The 19,146-nt window shown below is 50.3% G+C and overlaps 3 protein-coding genes across 8 annotated transcripts in view; 2 read left to right on the top strand and 1 right to left on the bottom strand.

Moving 5' to 3' along the window:
* Positions 1–1,827: 1,827 nt before the first annotated feature.
* On the top strand, positions 1,828–10,738 carry LOC120371574 (START domain-containing protein 10-like). 2 transcript variants are annotated; one of them, XM_039487465.1, is made up of 8 exons: positions 1,828–2,125; positions 3,620–3,767; positions 4,243–4,346; positions 5,107–5,224; positions 5,533–5,585; positions 6,407–6,586; positions 9,168–9,206; positions 9,973–10,738. In XM_039487465.1, exons 1-7 carry the CDS (start codon positions 1,970–1,972, stop codon positions 9,198–9,200), a joined length of 792 nt encoding a protein of 263 aa, XP_039343399.1. In that variant the 5' UTR covers positions 1,828–1,969; the 3' UTR covers positions 9,201–9,206; positions 9,973–10,738. The 2 variants fall into 2 exon arrangements, with proteins under 2 accessions (XP_039343399.1, XP_039343398.1); XM_039487464.1 differs by lacking the exons at positions 9,168–9,206; positions 9,973–10,738 and having other exon boundaries at positions 6,407–6,716.
* A 324-nt stretch (positions 10,739–11,062) lies between these two features.
* PDZD11 (PDZ domain containing 11) lies at positions 11,063–18,905 on the bottom strand. Of its 2 annotated transcripts, none has more exons than XM_039487468.1 (7): positions 18,855–18,905; positions 18,475–18,574; positions 15,708–15,791; positions 14,200–14,256; positions 13,676–13,774; positions 13,000–13,060; positions 11,063–11,744 (listed from the first exon to the last, which is right to left on the bottom strand). In XM_039487468.1, exons 2-7 carry the CDS (start codon positions 18,559–18,561, stop codon positions 11,704–11,706), a joined length of 429 nt encoding a protein of 142 aa, XP_039343402.1. In that variant the 5' UTR covers positions 18,562–18,574; positions 18,855–18,905; the 3' UTR covers positions 11,063–11,703. The 2 variants fall into 2 exon arrangements, with proteins under 2 accessions (XP_039343402.1, XP_039343400.1); XM_039487466.1 differs by having other exon boundaries at positions 18,802–18,886.
* Positions 18,573–19,146, top strand: part of KIF4A (kinesin family member 4A) — a 42,299-nt gene continuing 41,725 nt past the window's right edge. For 2 of the 4 annotated variants that reach the window (XM_039487462.1, XM_039487460.1), the window contains exon 1: positions 18,573–19,028. The gene's annotated coding sequence lies outside the window, so the exon portion shown is untranslated. Of the gene's footprint in view, positions 19,130–19,146 lie in introns of all 4 variants that reach the window. The other 2 variants (XM_039487463.1, XM_039487461.1) reach the window with 2 other exon arrangements.

Genomic DNA, 19,146 nt, shown 5'->3' with positions numbered 1-19,146 from the left:
TATGAACGGGTCTCCTTGCTCACGCACAGAGGAGAGAACAAGAACTGAAACATAGTATGAGTAAGAAATTTTCTCAAAGCATAAGTAATTCTCTTTAAAGGGGAAGAAGAAAAAGTGTGCTTAACCTGAGAAGTGAAACGGGTGGGTGAGAAAGCAGCCTGTGACTGAGTCAGAAATGGACAATAAACCCACATGGACTCATGGGGTAAAATAGCAAGTACCCACATAGAGCCCTGTACTAGACCTTGTCTACACTAGAATTTACTTTGGTATAATTTACATGGCTCATCAGGGATGTGAATAATCCACACACCTCTGACCGGCCTAAGCGCCAGTGTTGATCAGCAGACAAGCTTCTAGTGCAGATGTAACCTGAGATGAACAAAGAACATCTTCTGACTTACTTGCTCTGCAAGCCCTTTGATTCCAGTGAGGTTAGATGGGAGTGTAACTTAGGGCAAGATTTAGCCTGTTGTCTATATCTTAACTTTGATGACATCAGTACAGCTTCTTGTGTCAAAAAGGTTTTTAAACTTAAACTGGGCACCTCCTCTCTTCCCCAGTGGTGGGTAACTCCAGGGCATTGAATCGAATGAGTCTCACTGGCATTGGGAAGTAGGGGCTGGACTGGTTGTGTGCCAATGCCTAGACGCTGGGCTTGTGGTCCGGCTACATTTCAATCCTGCATGTAGTGATGTCTTTCTAGTGCTATTATTCTTTATTTTTTTCAGCTCTGCCAAGGGCACCCTTCCCTAGCGCTGAGTGCCCACTCCCTACATGAAGAGTTACAACACAGACAGCTAAGGCTATTTCATTGCCTTGCTCCAATCAGGCCACCTACTCCTCCATCACTAGAGTGTCTGCAGCTAATGGACTTCAGAGATCGCAGCCTTGTGGGCCAGCTCCGCACACCCTGGTTGTGGTTAGGGTTGCCAGGTGTTTGGTTTTCGACTGGAACACCTGGTCGAAAAGGGACCCTGGTGGCTCTGGTCAGCAACACTCTGACCATTAAAAGTCTGTTTGGCAGTGCAGCAGGGCTGGCAGGCAAGCTCCCTGCCTGGCTCTTGAAAAGCGGCAACATGTCCCATGGGCTCCACATGCTGCCCCCAACCTGAGCGCTGGCTCCACAGCTTCCATTGGCTGGGAACCGCAGGGCAGCACGGGGAGCCTCCTGGCCGTCCCTCTGCCTAGGAGCTGGGGCCACATATTGCCACTTCCCTGGAGCCATCTGAGGCCAGTGCTTCTTGGAACCCGCATCCCAAGCCGCCAGCTGAGCCCGCCCAGCCCAGAGCTCCCTCACCCCCAGCTGGAGTCCCCCCCCGGTCCCGTGCCGCGCCACAACACCCTGCCCCAGCCCGGTGAGAACGAGCCAGCGAGTGAGGTGAACAGGGAGTGACAGAGGGAGGGGGCTCGGAGAAGGGGCGGGGCAGGGGGCGGACGGACGGACAGGCCACGCGGCGCCACAGGCCTGCTCCTCGCAGGGGCACCCCGCTCCCCGGCTGTTCCCCCTGGAGCCAATCCCCACCAGACACTCCATCCCAACAGCCAATCCGAGCCCGAGTGCGAGCCCTCCCTCCCCAGCTCCTGGCCACGTGGGGCGCGGCCTGTTTCATACTGTATCTAATTCCGAACCCGCCGTTGATTTTTTTAAATTTCACCAGTCACGAGGCGGCAGGTGTGTTCCGCGGGGGGGGGCAGTCCAACCAGGAAAAGAAGCCGCGGACATCGCGGCCAATCAGCGGGTAGGGCGGGGCAGGCGGGGCGCACCTGGCCGGAATCGTTGGCTGATTGGCGGCTGATTCAACGAAGCGAAGCCAATGAGGAGCGGGGACAGCTGGGCGAACCTAGGAGGGGCGGGAGCTATTACGCCAACTGCGTATGGGGCTGCGAGCGGGTGGGGCCTTTGCCGGCACTTGTGTCCACCCGTCCGGCGCCTTCCGCTGCTGACCTCGCCGGCTCCCCAACGCCTATGGAGCCTGTGCAGGTGCCCGACGCCGACGCCTTCCGGGCCTTCCAGGCTCAGTGCGAGGCGGAGCGCGGCTGGCAGAGCAGATACAGCCGGGAGGGTGTCGGGGTTTGGGTGCAGCCGCCCCCGCCCGCCGGCCCCGCCGTGCACACGGTCAAGGTGAGCCGGGCGGTGGCAGGGCAGGGCACGGAGTGGGGGGCTGGGAGAGGGCACTTGCAGGAGCCTGGCGGCTGCTTTGCGCTGCTGGATTTCCCCTGGGGGCCGGGCTCGCTGCGGGAGCTGTTGGATGGCCCCACGCGCAGATCTGGCACCGCAGGCTCCACTCACCTTGAGTTGGACTATTTGTAGTCCTGGCTCCCGATCTCAAACTGAGGTCTAATGTCGTCTGGGGGGGAGTCGGGGATCGTGTCACGTGGAGACACAAACTGGGCACCGGAGGAGTTGCTGGGCTCCTGCCCCAGAAGGTGCTTGGCCGGTGCCTGTGCCAGGAATAGAGTAACTGATTAACTCTAAAATACGTAGTGAAGCCCATTTGTGCTAATTGTCACCATCTTGTATGGCTTTTGGTGTCCCTGTTCCCTGGTATGCAATTCACACGGCCCTTGTCTTTGCCATGTGACACATCTGTGACCCAGAGGCACTTGTCACTCCAGTCTCTGGGTCCCAGGAATCTGATATGAACTTCCCAAGAAAGTGGCCAGTGAGATGCATTAATTATTCTTCATATCAAGGCATCTGCCCTGGTGATAGCCTTCCCCACAGGAGTCGTCTTTGCCCACGTGGTATAGAACAATGTAGTGCGTGGTTGTGGAGTTGCACCAGCCTTGAGAATGCAGCCTGAGTTATGCTTTCTCTGTAAACCATTGACTTGTATTGACAAACACCACTGTAAGTGACTGAAGTCTGGTACAGAGTGATGAGATTGGAACGAGAGGTGCAGCTTCTCTGAACCAGTAATGGGAAAGCTATTCTTTCTGGGATCTCCCAGACCTGTTATTTGCCCCTGAATTCCGGTCAGCCACAAGCCATTGAGGGGGCCTACTGTGCATCTCCACACTGGAGTCATCTGTGTAAGATTGGATACTTCCACTGTCTGCCTGGTTGCTTCTATCTGGAGATTGGAACATAGTGTCGGGCTCTGACTTGCTCTGCTTACATACTTCCCTTCTCCATTCTTCTGCACCAGCATGTGTGGTGGTACCTTAGTTATGGAAGCCTGTGCCATGTGCTGCTTGTTCATGATTCTGGTTGTTGTGTGGACTGAGATTTGTCTAGTTATGGGATAGGGCTTTTAACACTCATCTGTTTGCATTTGTCTCTGCTGAATGTTTCAAGAGCAATAAGTATTGTTACTTTGGAATGGATTCTTTGTCCTTATCCCTGTTTTTGATCTTAGGTGAGTTGCTTCCCTCTCTGTTCATCATATCAACCCACTGTGAGGGGAAATTTGTAAAGTGTTTTGAGTGGAGGGTTCCAGTGATTTGTAAAGGGGTAGTGTTAGCCTGGCTGACACACTTCCCCACAAGTGGGAGCCCAGCTGAGGATGAGGAGCTCTTCCCTAGACATGGATCAAGTCAGCTACTCCAATCAGTAGTATGGGGGTGAGGCCAGCCAATGATCTGACTGTGGTTGTGGTCCTGCTCCTGCCTGCAGTGCTGCATTGACATCCAAGATGTGCCAGCGGAGACGGTATATGATGTGCTGCATGACATTGAGTATCGCAGGAAGTGGGACATGAACGTCATTGACACACATGACATTGCCCGGCTTGCCACCAATGCTGATGTGGGCTACTACTCCTGTGAGTGATGGCTTGGGGGCTGCTCTGCTTGGCTGAGTGCGGCAGGATGTGCGATCAACCCCAGAGAATTGAAATCCTGAGTAAAGAAGTGCAGGGACCATCCAGTTTCCTTGAGTAGGAAGGAGCAAAGACTGAACCCATTCTGTATGCCCTGAATAGATACCATCTAGTCAGCAGTAGGGCAAGCTTCCCATGCCTCAGCCCACTGGACTTTCTAACAGGAGAGGGGAGTTCAGTCCCCTGGGTTCATTTCATCCTTGGCATATCTGTTGAGGCTGCTAACAGAAAGATCAGCTGGGCTCTTAAGAGATGAGGGGAGGCATTGGTGGCAAGATACAGAGAGATCACTACCCTCACCTGAGGGCCGAGTGCAGGCAAGGTAGAACACCCCCCCCCCCCGCCCCCTAGTGTGACTGCACTTCCTGCAACTCTTATCACTGGTGAGTTGAAGTGACTTTGCTTCCTTCTTGGCTAGGGAAGTGTCCAAAGCCCTTAAAGAACAGAGACGTGGTGACACTGCGATCCTGGCAGGTTGTGGATAAATCTTACATGATCATCAACTTCTCTGTCAAACACCCGGTGAGTCAGTGGGAGGGAAGAGTTTAATTACATGGCCCCATGCTCCCACAGGACTCTCAATAGTACCTGCTCAGATGCCTCCTTGATGAATGACTCCACCCCACAGCTACAGTCATGAGCTGGGTGGCGTTTGTCCGGATTACAAGTTAAGGATGCTCTGAGCAGAATGTGACTCTGGCTCTTATTAACCTGAGCTACACTTGTTTATCTACCACCCCTTACTGATGCCTTAGGCCTGGTCTACACTTAGGGGGGGGAAATCGATCTAAGATGCATCGACTTCAGCTATGCTATTCTTGTAGCTGAAGTTGCGTATCTTAGATCGAATTAAAATTACTTATGTCGCATCCTCGCAGCGCTGGATCAATGGCTGCGGCTCCCCCGTCAGCTTTGCTTCTGCCTCTCGCACTGCTGGAGTTCAGCAGTTGACAGGAGAGTGACTGGGGATTGATTTATCACGTTTACATCATGTGTAGTGTAGACATGATAAATCAATCCCCGATAGAGCGATCGCTACCCACCGATCCGGCGGGTAGTGTAGACATATCCTTAGAGTGTATGTAGCCAGTCCCTGTGTCCCTTTGGGTGTGCAGGGACCTTTTTATTATTGTGGGATATGTATTGCACAGCTAACTCTTTACAGACCAAGCACCGTGTCTGAGCCTCTAGATTAGTCCCATTGCCCTGTGTGTATAACACCAAGTCTGAGCGAGAGTCCAGGGAAGGTGACAGAGTTTGAGTGTCTGATTTCACCATACAGCAATATCCTCCCCGAAAGGACCTGGTAAGGGCTGTTTCTATCTTGGCGGGATACTTGGTGCAGTCGACTGGACCAAACAGCTGCACCTTGACTTACCTGGCTCAGGTGGACCCCAAAGGTGAGTATGGTTCTGTATCCCTTGTGGGTGTGCAAGGGGATGAGGCAACTTCAGGTCTAGGTGAACAGAAATTCTACTCCCTTATACAGGGCATCAATTGTATTGCTTTCTTTCCACACATTTCCCTCCTAGGCATCCATCTAGGATCACTTTGCAACTTGCCATGGAGATGATCTTGCAGCTTCACAATTGTACCCTGGTGAGGGGCTGGAGCATTGCGTGCAGTTGCACCCTGGCACAAATGCAGCATTTTTCTGCCATGGCTCACTAATTATTCTATTTCTCCACCTTTCTCTCTTATGCATTAGGGAAACTGCCAAAGTGGGTTGTGAATAAAGCTTCCCAGTACCTGGCACCAAGGGTGAGTGAAGGAGCTCCTGAGTAGTGGGTAATAAGGATCAACCATCATTCATGGTTAGAGGAAAGGGCTGGCAGTTAGTGGAGATCTAACGTGTGCTTAGACTTTCCAGCCCCTCCAACTTTCTGGTACAGACCTGAGCAGTAATGAGAATGGGGGCATTCTAGGTATCTTTGGATTTGATACTAGAATGTGCTGGACCGGTTAGTCCAGCATCTGACAATGACAGACCTCTGATACATCAGAGAGGTGAAAAACCTGTGCACAATGCTTTGTCTTGGGGTCCCCAGCTTGTGACCACCGGCTTCTGTATTCTGAGGTTCAGCATCCTCTGAGCTCTTGTAGTAGTGGGGAAGGCACAGGTCAGGATTGCAGGGCATAACTGGGGGAATCTATTTGGCATGAGGTGTAGTTGAGACACAAGATTGCAGCATGGGTCAGCATCCTGGGTTCTGTCCACAGCTCTGTCCTTGGACTTGACCAAGGTGTCAGTGACTTTTTGGCTCAGCCTCTATTTCTCTATCTGTAAAATGGGGCTAATAGTTGTCTGCCTCCTAGAGGAGAAGCAGCTGAAGCACAATGAGATCCTTAGATCTATTGAAGATACTGATTGCTTATCCAAACAAATGGAAAATGCTCCTGTATGGAACTGTACAGTATTAGTCTCTCCATGCGCTCAGGTCTGCCCCCTCTACCTGGCTCAGGTAACTGCACAGCACCCACCCTTTCCCAAGCATTAAGTACATAAGAAAATGCAGGGGGTCTGGTAGTGGTCAGATTCAGGCTGCTTCCATTTTCTTGGTCCCCTTTTCTGCTTTCTTCAGATGCTGAAGAAGATGCAAAAGGCCTGCTTGAAATACCCCTCCTGGAAACAGCAGCACAATGTCAGTGTGAAGCCCTGGCTGTATCCTGAGCAGAACGAGCTCCCCACCATGATGCTGTCAGACCTGGCACTCCAGCACGCTGCCTCTCTGGAGAACATTGATGAGAGCAGCCTGTCAGAGGTGAAGGACGAGAGGGGAGACCACAGTGGCTCTGAGAACTGATGCTGCTTGGTTCTCTTCCAGGAGCAATACTGCACTAGACTGTATTTGGACTCTTCCTGACAGTTTTACATTAAAGGGGGGAAATGTATTTTTATGCCCAGGGTTTGTAGTTCTTCCTGTCATGAGCCAAGAGACCATGTTTAGGTCTCAAGCATAGAAGGGTGTCCGTTCCCATCAGGATGGGAACAGAGGACAGTGGCTGCATGGGGAGCTTGGAGCACCTGGGGCCCATTGTGCTGAGACAGCTATCGCAGTGAGCAGGGTAAATCTTGGGGAAAATTATCAGTGACATCTGATAGGCTGGTATGAATTTCTTCTGCTCGATGATCCTTTCTGTACTATGACAGGTTTCAGAGTAGCAGCTGTGTTAGTCTCCAAGGTGCCACAAGTACTCCTGTTTTTGCAGATACAGACTAACATTTATTTGAGCATAAGCTTTCGTGGGCTACAGCCCACTTCTTTGGATGCATAGAATGGAACATAGAGTAAGGAGAGATATATGCATACAGAACACGAAAAGGTGGAAGTAGCCATACCGCCTCTTAGAGTTGGTATGGCTACTTCCACCTTTTCGTGTTCTGTATGCATATATCTCTCCTTACTCTATGTTCCATTCTATGCATCCAAAGAAGTGGGCTGTAGCCCACGAAAGCTTATGCTCAAATAAATTTGTTAGTCTCTAAGGTGCCACAAGTACTCCTGTTTCTGTACTGTGACCAAGACCTGTTGCTTCATATGAAGGTAAAAATATCCATAATGCATCAGGCCAACTGTGCTGTGCTGCCTCTTGGTGAGAGTTGCTCCCTGAAGTGCTAATGCTGCCCCAGTCTGAGAGTTTTTGCCTGTGTATTCTGAGAGCCATTAAGAACTGGATAGCATTAGACTACGTACCCTCCTACAGAAATGGGCAACAGGGGTGAGTTTGGGGTGGATGGACATCCTTACCTCCTGGGGCACTTCTGGGGAGAGAGGAGAATCCTGTTTGCCTGTTCAGAGTTCATGTGATGCTCCCTGACAGAGCTGAGGAATTCAACTCCAGTGCAGGAGGGAGGAGCGTGCCCCAGAAGGCCTTAAAGACTGACCCAAGTTTATTATTGCCGTAACTCGGGATGTCACCCTATTTCCCCAGGGCTGAACTTGACCCCAGCAAAGCAGGCTTGTATTGAATGGGGTGATGTGATAGGTAGCTGGAAAGGGACAGATGCAAATAAGTCTCAGGGGAGCAGATTGGTTTTGCTGTCAAGGTGACAGGAAATGGACTTGGAGTGGTAAGAACTGGGCTGCCAAATGATTTAAAAAAAAACAAAAAACACCATGAGATTTAAAAAAAGTCATGATTAATTGCAGTTTTAATCACCCTGTTAAACAATATAATACCATTTATTTACATATTTTTGCCAATAGTTTTGGTTTGGTGTGTATTGGAAGAACACTGTCTCTTTCAGCATAGCACTTTGCAGCCAGCAGCAGCTGTTGTCAGCAGCACTTACTTCTGAGCCACCAGCAGCAGCAAAGTTCCCCCGTTCCCTGGACTCAGCTCAGTGGTGACTGGCTACATGGGCAAGGGGAGGGGAATACCCCAGCGTCAGCCTCCACACCCCACTCTGCACAGGAGGCTGGCTCCCAGTCGGGAGCAGCTTGGCCAGGGGCAGAGAGGTGGGAGCCACAGTGGAGAAGGGTGGCAGAGGCATGCAGCAGCACCCCCTGAGCATGGTGCCTTGAGCAGTGGCCCCCCCCTTGCCTACCTGGCCACTACTGAGTCCCATCTGCAGAGATATGTGATTAATGCTCACTAAAAAGTGTTAATTTTTGAGTTAATCACATGCATTAACTGAGATTAATTTACAGTTCTAGTAAGAACATAAGAATGGCCATACTGGTCAGACTAGAATCCATCTAGCCCAGTATCCTGTCTTTTGATAGTGGCAGGTTCCAGATGCTTCAGAGGGAGTGAACAGAACAGGGCAATTTATTGAGTGATCCATCCCCTGTTGTCTAGTCCCACCTTCTAGCAGTCAGAGGTTTAGGGACATCTAGAGCATGGTAAGGTTGACTGAGTCCAGGAGCTGAGGTGTAAAATGGATGGAGCTAGTGCTGCACTTGAGGATCCTGCTCTTAACAAATAGGATGAGCAGCTTGAATGTTCAGTGAGAATTTTTAGGGTTTGTCTCTGGGTTTGTAGTCATCTGTGTGCAGGTAAGTTAGGGACAGCCCAGGGGCCTCTGGCCATAGGCCCCTCAGTGAGCCTTATTGGAGTCTCATGTTAAAAGACCCTATGCAAATACACTTGTTTGTGCTGAGCACTGCTCTGTCCTGCCAGGCCTATTTGCTCACTGCACTCTCCATTCTGCAACACATGGTAGGTGTTGGCTCTGCGAGGCTGGGTGTGGAACTGCTCATTGAACTTTCCCCCAGGATATTTGCCTGCTCAAGCAGGTGACACCAATGAAGCTAGAGAAACTAATCTTGAAGGCAGTTGTTGGATTTGTGGGGTGTGAGATTGGCTTGTAATGATAACAGACTTGTGTTCCTTCTCCAGGCCAGTGGAACTGTGTCCATGGGTGTGCTATAAAGGCAGGTCAGTATGAGGGAAGGGCCTGGGCCCTCTGCACTACTTTCACCTGCCTCTGCTGTGGAGATGCCTTGGGTTCCTTGTCCCCAGGGCATTATTCCTATTGGCAGCAGCTGGCCTGTAGCAGTGAGGCTGCCAGCTCATGTTAGGTTTTGATAGAAGATTGTTACTGAGAACAAGTAATTGTTAGTTCTGTCCTCAGTTTTCACCTCCTTATTCCCTGGTTTGAGTCCAAAGCACTGGGGGTGGGGAGAAGACTGGCTAACCCTGGCCTGTAGGTGCAAAAGCTGGGCCTAGAGCTGCTTTTTTCCTGCAGTCTGACCCTTCTGAAGAGACAGTCCCAGTGTTGCTAACAGCAGTGGTTACTAGAACTTCCAGCAGAAGTGAGAACACCAGCTGCTGGGGGGGGGGGAGATTAAGTGGCACATCCCAGACTCCTTGTCAGAGAAAGTCAAATTGACTCAGTGTTTGGCTTGGCTTGCACTGCGGTTCCCACCTCTGGAACTGAACCAGTAATCACAATGGTGGACAACTGTTAAAGTGTCCCTATATGTGCCAAGGGTCCCTTTCAGTGCCTGCAGTTGTAGAAGTTAAGGACAGAGTCTTGCACGTAACTTTAGCCTCCAATGCTGATGTCAATTGAGCTGTGCTGGCTGTACTTCCTCCATGTGTGGGATGGGCGGGTACAATTCATCAGACCATTCATTTCCTGGGAGGGAATTAAAACATAGTACAGGAGCCAGACTTCAAAACTAACTTTATTTTTATTAAGACTTTTAGGTGCCTACAAAGCGATAGAACAAATCCCAGCCCAGGAAGGCAGACCTAGCCCCAGATCCTGTTTGGCAAGAGCAAAGAAACTTTGAGGATAATGACACCACCTCAGTGCTGTGCTTCCTACCAAGAAGTCAGCTGCTAAGAGGAACTGCAATAAGCTTCCCCACATAGGGCATGGTGGGTTCTATTTCGCTTCATAAACAGCCAACATCCAGTTAATTCAGTAGTAGGTTGTGTGACTTGCTTACATAGATCGAATGTGAGGGATGGATGAGTGCAGGTACCTCCCCTTTACAGCTGGCTGGGAATCTTAACAGGAGAGAATAGTAAAGGGACAAATGGTGTGATAGTGCAGAATGATGGATGTGTCCTCAGTAGATAAATATTTCCTGCTGATGATGTGGTGGATATTAACAATGAAAGCAGCAGTGCCACACAAGGAACCTAGCAAAACAATTGTTTGGTGCTAGACCACAGCAAGCATGATTTGGAAACAAGTCCCAAGAATTACTCAAGCTCTCCCCTTCCCCCCCTGCTCGTGAAGTCATGATGGGATACACACATATGCCCTAATCTTAAAATCCAGGAAAATGGCTGGACAGACACACAATACTAAAGTTCACTGATGTTACCGCCTCTCTCTTCCCTGGATCCCAACCAATCAATCCATTGCCCTAGAAAGGAGCAGAAGGGGTGGAGGAGGAGGATGATTTCTAGCCATGTCCATAAAAGGGGCTGAACAATTTGTTCATCTTCTAGAATTTGTGAAGATGGCAGGGTCAGGCTGCAGCAAGTGGCCACTGAACAATGAGAACAAGGCAGAGTCCATCTCCTATGCAGTAATTGCTGCCCTGCCCTGCCCCCCCTGGTTCTCTTACCACAGAGCACTTATTCCTCTTGCCTCCCCAGAGCTCAAGTGCTACTGTGCTGTGAACAAAGTACAGGGCCTACTTCTAAAGGAAACTCCAGTGGATAATGAATTGTGCAGAGGCACCTATCTTGGCAATGGCAGACAGCAGCTTGGCTGTGCCCATGCCAGGTTCTGCCAGCTACTTTCTCCCACCAACACAGCAAGCAGTAGCTGCTTCATTAGTGTTGTACAATTTTGCAGTGCATGATGGATAGGGCAAAAGACATTCAAAACCATGTTGGAAAGAAAAAGTCTGCTCTGTGCTTGGCTTAGAATCAGCACCGCAGCCCCATCATCTTGTGCTCTAATTCAGACATGGTGCATGTATACAGACCCACCCTCTTTGGCCTCACACCTCATTGAGATGGGCAAGAGCAGCACCCCATAAGAATCTCCTTTTAAAAGAAGCAATCACCTACTAGCCCAGACACTCACTCCATGGATACAACTCTGGCTACAGAAGCCATCCTTCATTCCCCAGCATCCTCCATACCCCATTTCTCTATCAACCTCTACAGTGCAGTGCCTGAACCAGAAACTGGAGCTTAGAGCCCAGCTCCCTGTCCTGCCACATCCTTGACTCCATGGTGTAAACAGCAGGAAGAGGCTGGGTCCATCAGTACAGAGAGCAGAGCTGGGATCTTGTGGGAGCTGAGACCCACAGAGCCAGCAGGACAGTCACACCTCTGCCCAAAGCTGAAACTTGAAGGAAAATCTAGTTTAGTGTCAAATCTCCCCAATGCTGAGGAGAGCAGAGTCATCTTGCTGTGACCCAATGAACTGCAGGGTAGAGCAGCCATTACTAGGGGGACCTTATCAGGGACAGTGAACAGTTCTTTCCTTCTGCCTCTGGTAATCTGGAATGGAAAAGCAGGCATTAGTGAGGCTGATAGAGTAGGACAAACAGAAGGGGCTCAGGTGCTGCTATTTGAGAGCAGGCATTGCTCTATATGGAACTATGTCCAGTTGGTAGTAAGGAAATTGATGCTACTACAGTAAGGGTGACAGGTCTAAGGTCCAGGATCAGCCTGAATACAACACTCACTGGACTGCTCTCTAGCAATTGATTTTAATGGCATGTTTGTTGGCAGCTTAGCCACTTCATTCCTAAATTCCTGCAGCACTCTTGAAAGTAGAGATAAATCTAGGGATTTGGTGCCCTTTGATTTGTCAGCTTGTTCTAGCACTTCCTTTGACACTCCAGTCCAGACACCTGATCTTAACTATGGTGAGGCACTATCTCACACCACTTTCCATCGTGAAGACTGATGTAACGAAATCACTTAGCTTCCCTGCAATATCCTCATCCTCTTTAGCTACCCCTTTTGATTTCCTGATAGACTTGTGGGGTTTAACACACTCATATCCTACATCTCCCATTTAAAGGATATCTTTCTGGTTGTGGCCCTGGCTATTTGCGCTGTCTAATTTCCATCCAATTCGACTGCCATAGTTTGCCTCTCTCTACTGGCCTCATTAGGGTTGGGTTTCCACTTTTTGAAGGATACTCGTTTGGCTCAAAGAACCTTGAACATGTCATTTTACCACCTGGGTTTTCTTGCATCTTTGTACCTTGGTTGCTTAGCATGTAGACTCCTAAGGCTTTAAAAACTTGCTCATGTTGCTCAGTCTCCTTTTTAAAAAGACTCTCCATTCTAAAGAGCCACCTCTATTTGGCATCTTTCCTCCCCTGAGAAAGTTTAACAATTGCATCCACTGTTAGTTATTCAAATTATATCTACTGAACCAATTCCTGAGTTTAGACTAAAATTGCTGCTTGTGTGCTCTAGAACTTGCTGTTCCAAGAACCTGTTTAAGCTGGTCAGTTGTTTGTTTAAACCTTGTCTTGCTAGGACGTGACCAGTTTATATGCAGGTACTTGATGTCATTCATTTACTGTTGTATTTGACTAGTGTAAAATCTTGAGAGATCAAAGCAACAATTGTTTCTGATCAGCAGCCTGCTACTCTAATCCTATGTTTGACTCTAAATTTTTAGTATTTGTTCCGCTGGAGTTAGCACAGTCCCTTGCTAGGATGCAGGGCATCAGGCTTCACAATCAGGATTTCAGAAGCAGCTGAGTCATGGGGGAGAGAATTAACAGGAACTTACTGTAGGGGAAGTAACGCACTCGCATGATGATCTCCCGGGCAGTCTTGAGGATCTCGACAGCCTGGAAGAAGCAGCAAGGGAGTCACTACGTGAACAGAGGGGTCTGGCCCAATGCACCCCTCCAACCCAGCTGGAGGTTCCAACCCCCCAGTACACAACTTGCACTGATTGCTGCTGCTGCTCTAAGTGCAATGCTTTAGCATCCAATCAACTTCTAGGGGGTCAGGCCTGAACCATAACACATTAAGGAAGGGATAGTGGGCTTCTCCTCTACTTATCCTATAGCAGGTTTGTGATGACCAATTCTGTGCTTTTCTCATTTTAGGGTTGCTCACTTCTTTAAATCAAGAGTGAGCTCTTACTGAAGAATCTCACAGTAGACAAGGATCATTCTCTTATTTTATAGGTGGGGAGATGGGAGCTGCCCACAGGCACAGTGAGTCAAGAATAGAGGTCTAGGAGCATGCCTCCTAGACTTGCTCTAGCTAATGGACAAAGCTATAAAGTAAATGCCATGCTACAGGTTAGTGCAGGCTGGGGTGATGCTGTGATGGGGTAGGATCAGTTCTCACTGCATATACCTCCTGCCTCACTTCCCTTAAACCCCCTTCTCTCTATGTATTTCAAATGGATACAAGCACTATGATCGCCTAGCAGCAGCAAGGGGAGCTCTCACCTTGCTGTGCTCAATGTCCTGGAAATCGACATCATTAACTGCCAGGACCTGGTCTCCCTCCTGCAGCCCTGCTCTGTGTGCATCTGAGTCAGGGATCACCTGGAAATGAAAGAGAAGAGATGCCAAGTCAGTCAAACCAACATATCAGACTATGCAGAGCCACCAGTCCACAGTTCCCTCTCCAAACAGGTCAAGTTAGACCCCCAGAGCTCTGTAGTACCACTCAGCCTCTGTATTTCCCCTTTGTGGTGTCCACCTCTGCTCCACTCAAAACAGCAGGGTGTGGGGTTTGGGTCAGAACTGAGATTTATTAGAGCTAGAGGGATAAGGGGTTGGAATCAGATGTGGTATAGTCCAGGTTGTCCCCAATTGCTGATCCTTTGGCAGTTGGTATTTCACAGCAATGGGTTCTAGAGCTCCAGGCAGTGTCTAAATCAGCCCAAAATCAGTAAACTCTGCTGGTTTAGCTTGTCCAAAAAGCACTAGACAAAGTGGCAGAGAGAATGGCAAAGGGACTGATGTACCTTGGAGATGAAGATCCCCAGCTGGGAGGCCTTTCCTCCTCGAATGTTGAAGCCCAGCTGTGAGAAGAAAATAGGATTAGTAGTTAAGTGGAATGTGAACAACTGCCAGCTACAGGGACTTCTGCTCCAGTGGCAGCAGGGAAAGGCCTTCAGATCCTGCAGCTGTTACCCATGGGTTCAGACAACACCCTGAAGCGTTCAGGATCTCTACTGGCACCTCTATGGCAATCCTTGCACCCCCCTGTGAAGCATCATCCCCATTTTACAGCTGGGGAGTGACAGTAGAGGTTAGTGGCCCACTTGGGAATTTAACCCCAAGCTTTTCTCAGTCCCAACCCTGTGCTTCAACCACAAGACATCCACTGCCTGGGGGGGATAAGTGTCAGCCATCCCCCAAGAATATGCCAGCAGAACTCTCATGCCCTGGCCCCCAATTTCAGTTTATTATCTAGGAAACATTTTAACAAGTGATAAAAGTAGGAGAGGGAGTCACCCTGGTAACAGGAGCCCCATTCCCAGGGGTGGCAGGTTTGTATAATTTTTGATGATGCCCAAAATGGGTCCAAGTCTCCCCCTGCAACTGCCTATGGTTCTGGGAGGGAGGTTGGATGCAGGCTCTGAGCTGGGGCAGTGGGTTGGGAGGGGGGATGAGGGATGCACTGTGACTCCTGGGAAGGGGTCTCCCCATGCTGCTGCCTGCAGGCACCACCCCCACAGCTCCCACTGGCCACAGTTCCAATGGCAGAGTTGGGGCGGGGGCAGTGCGCAGACACACCCCTGCACTCCCTGGGGCTGCAGGGATGTGCCAGCCGCTTACAGGAGTGGGGTGCTGCATGGAGTGAGGGCAGGCAGGAAGCCGCTTTAGCCTTGCTGTGCTGCTGGTGGTGGCTCCTGAGGCCCTTTTAAAATCGCTCAGGGCAGCTGGTGGGGCTAGGAGATGCTCTGGGGGAGGCGTGTAGGGATGGCAGGCAAGACCAGGGGAGAGACTAGCCTCTGAACATTGGTGGAGCTGAGCCCCTGTGCTCTGAATATTCCTGGAGCACAGGCACCACAGGCCCATACAACTCACCACCACTGCCTCCAAAATGTCTTCCTTAGCACGTGCAGAAGGATGATATCCTTCTCAGAGGGGGGTTACCTCCTCCCACCAACATCTCTCTCTGTGGACTGGTCTCCAAGCAGGATTTTTCACCTCTCAGTGGAATGAGACTGTTTCATGACAGGGGCCTGGAGAGGTGAGCCTGAACTGATCCTTCACTGCTAACAGCTTCCCTAGGAAGCGGTAGATGAAGACAGTATTTGTGTATGACCCATATCTCCCATCCCCTGAGGCCATGGGATAGTCACACCATGGGGCATATTGTGCCTTGGAGTGAAGCAAACTTGCCACAGCAAAACAAGAACATACTAAAGCACCAGACTGCATACATTGATGTCAGACCCCAACCAGCAGTCAACCCTACCTGGGCCTGTAGAAATGGCTAGGGCCATGCCCTCAGAGTTCTCACCTGAGCCCCAGGAGGCTTCTTCAGCACAATAGTGCGAGGCAGGTACTGGGTCAACTCATTATTGTAGTCAGGATGGCAAATTCTCTGCAAAATGCAACAACCGCTGTAAGAGACCTGAAATCAGCAGGGAACATAATCCCCTCAAGGAGTTTTCTGCACCCCAGACAGGAATTCCATGCTATCACTGCTCAAGATGCACTTTTGATACCTATGGTATGCTGCCAAGTAAAAGTGGTGAGGCTGGTGGCCAGCAGGGATTCCTCATGTCATTGATATCAAGTGCTTAGGTACAGCTATAGGAGATCCATCACAAAACCAGCTGACACTCAGCAAGGCTACATTACAGCATGATCTCATCCCTATTACCATCACCCTTCCCTTCCTCCCCAAAAAACACACACCGCCATTTGCTTGTTACCCCCACTTGTGTTATGTACCCTTTCCCAGAAAGGTCTGTCTTGTCCTATGTTTTTGTACAGCACCCAACACAATGGAGACCTGACCCTGATAGAGCTTGTGTGCACTACCACACTACAACTAGTGTGACAGCCTTATTCCATTGGGGACAAGCAAGGATCTCTGCTGTCAGATGCAGGCTGTGAGGGGAGGGCAGTACTAGCCAGAACTCAGCATCACGTGTTAAACCACTATAATTCAATATTAAAGGATGTGTTGAATCAGGTGGTTAGACCAGGGGTGGGCAAACTGTGGGCCATTTTAAGCTGGCCCCCATTCTGCCTGAGACGCTGGGTTTGGGGCCAGACCATGTGGCTTGGCCCTACTCTGGCTGAGGCGCAGGGTTAGGGCTGCAGCACGTGGTTCAGCCCCACTCCGGCACTCCAGATGGGGCACAGGGTCGGGGCTGCACCACACAGCTCCTGGAAGCTGCAGCTTGGTCCTGCTGTGGCTCCTACATGCTCCAATGGGAGCTGCAAGGGCAGTGCTTGCAGAGCTGCCTAGCCATGCCTCTGCGCAGGAGCTGGACAAGGGACATGCCACTGTTTCCAGGAGCCGCTTGAGGTAAGTGCCATTCAGAGCCTGCACCCCTGAGCCTCTCCCCAAGCCACTGCCCTAGCCCTGATCCCCCCTTCTGCTCTCCAAACTGCTCGATCCCAGCCCAGAGTACCCTTCTGCACCCTAAACTTCTCATCCCCGCCCTAGAGCCCTCACTTCCCCCCCCACCCCAACTTTGTGAGCATTCATGGCCCACCATACAATTTCTATTCCCCAATGTGGCCCTCAGGCCAAAAAGTTTGCCCACCCCTGGGTTAGACCCTGATTCTTCAGGGCTTTGACTGCGCCCTAAGCAGACCACATTAATTCTCAGACAGTTTCTTATAAAAGGCATCATCCCTACCCCAAAAATTAGGCTTTCTGGTCCACCCAAGAAACCCAAAGACCCCGCTGTCTAGCTCAGAGGGCCAGGGCCAAATAAAGTTGTAACCTCAGTATCTCCTTTAATGCATACAACAAAACTTCACGGGATATGGCACAATTGCTGTAGATCAATGCAGTCTAGATGAGGGACCTGGAAGGACAGTAGGTCACGTGGTTTCTTTTTCCTCTAGAACACCTTGGCACAGCATCACTTCCTGCACTCTGAAATGTTTGGTTCTTAATTGGCCCAGCAGTCAGGAAATGCTTTGGTCAAGTTTGAAAGAAATGGCTATGGGTGGAACAGGTTCCGTGCATTAGTCAAGGACACTGGGTGTGGTAGCCCCAAGCAAGGCAGAGGACTGCCATTTTTAGTCAAGGGATGCTCCTGTGATAGCTGGAGCTGGTCGGAAATCTGAGCAAATCAATGCCAAAAAGCCCCAGCAGCTGCTGCAAATAGGAACTCCATAGTAATAAAGGGGGACTGCAACCCCTAAATTAAAACAGAAGGGAAGAGGACACCAGGAACACACAGAGGGACAAGTTTCAAAAGATTATTTGGAGAGGTAAAATGTATCCTTTTACAACAGATTTCTTCTGTCACTAATTAAGCCTGAGATAAATAGAAAAAAAATTATGACCTTGTTTACTTTTTGTGCTTCTTGATATTTGATGGAAAGATCAGATTAAGCAGTTTGAGGTATTAGTGAATTTCACCTTTGAATTCTCTTGTACTATGCTCAGTACTGTGAACACTGCAAAACAAAACACAGCTTTCACTAAATATTTTATTTCATGGAAGTTTCTAGCAACATCAAGTTGTGGCTTGTAAGTTCTAGTTCAGCTTTCTGATTTATAGCAGGTTTATCTCTTATTTATGTATATGGGTGGATCTCTGTACTAATATGAACCCCCATTGTTTTTAATGGAGTTCCATGCAGAAGTCCATCTGCAGTTGTAGGATGAGGACTTTGAATTACATGCTCCTGGGGCAGAGCACTGGTGGTCTTAGCCATCTGTGGGGCAGAGCAAGCTGTTGGTGTAAAATGAATTAATATTTAACAAAAATAGTTGATGTTTATGTTAAAAAAAGGTTACAGACAATTACAATAGCTATTCTCCATCCAATTTTCATCTCAATCTACCGAACCTGACAAAGGGACTGTAAATGCTTAGCTCATTTAAAGAGAATCACTGGCACCACCTACAGCTGTAAAGGTTTAAACGAGATTTCTGAAGACTGCCCCGAGGTGAAGCCAAGGCAGCTCACCCAGAACCGAGCTCTCAGAGGAACCATCATTCCAGCTCGTGCGAGCCCAGCAGAAATCGCTGTAACCAGTTTCCCCAGGGCCCAGCACCCCACTTTTCAGAGCGCCGGAAGCCAAGCACTGACCTCGTGAGGAGGGATCCAGGCCGGCGGGTTCTCATAGGCCGGCAGGAAGACGACAGGGTAATCGTCATAGGGGATCCTGCTGTCCATCGCGGGAGCGGCTCTGCAGGGAGAAAGTGCGGCGTTCCGTGAGCGCCTGGACCACTGAGCCCCGGAGCCCCCGCACTCCTCGGCGCTCCCAGCTGCGGCGGGGCGAGAGCAGGCTGCTGGCTGCCCCGCGGTCCCAGCTGACGGGGCCCGTCCCGCCGCACCGGTGGCGGAGAAGCCCCGTCCTACAGCGCCCAGGCCCGTGGCTCCGCCAGAGGGAGCCCGCCCCGATACCCCCCTCACCGTCCGGCTTCCTCGCACCGCGCCCACTGCACGATCACGTGACCGAGACCGACCTAGATCATGTGACCAAGCGCGAGTCGATGACGCCGTCCCTACGTGCTGCCCCTGGTTACATGTAGGGAGCACGTCTCTTCCCGTACGTGGTGACGTATCACGTCGTGGCCCTGCCATTGGCAGGCGGGGCAGGTTTGAATGTTGGCGGTTAAAGCTCCGGGAGCAGGAGAAGGGTAAGTAAGTGGCGGCCGAAGGTTCAGGCAGGCGACGGTTCTTTTCCACGGCCCCGGGCTGCTGGCGCCTGTTCGTTGCCACGGGGCCTCCGCGAGGGCAGGTATCGCTTCCCCGAGG

The sequence above is a fragment of the Mauremys reevesii genome, linkage group 9 (assembly GCF_016161935.1).
Source record: "Mauremys reevesii isolate NIE-2019 linkage group 9, ASM1616193v1, whole genome shotgun sequence".
Lineage (NCBI taxonomy): Eukaryota > Metazoa > Chordata > Testudines > Geoemydidae > Mauremys > Mauremys reevesii.
This window is presented reverse-complemented; position numbering and strand designations above follow the sequence as displayed.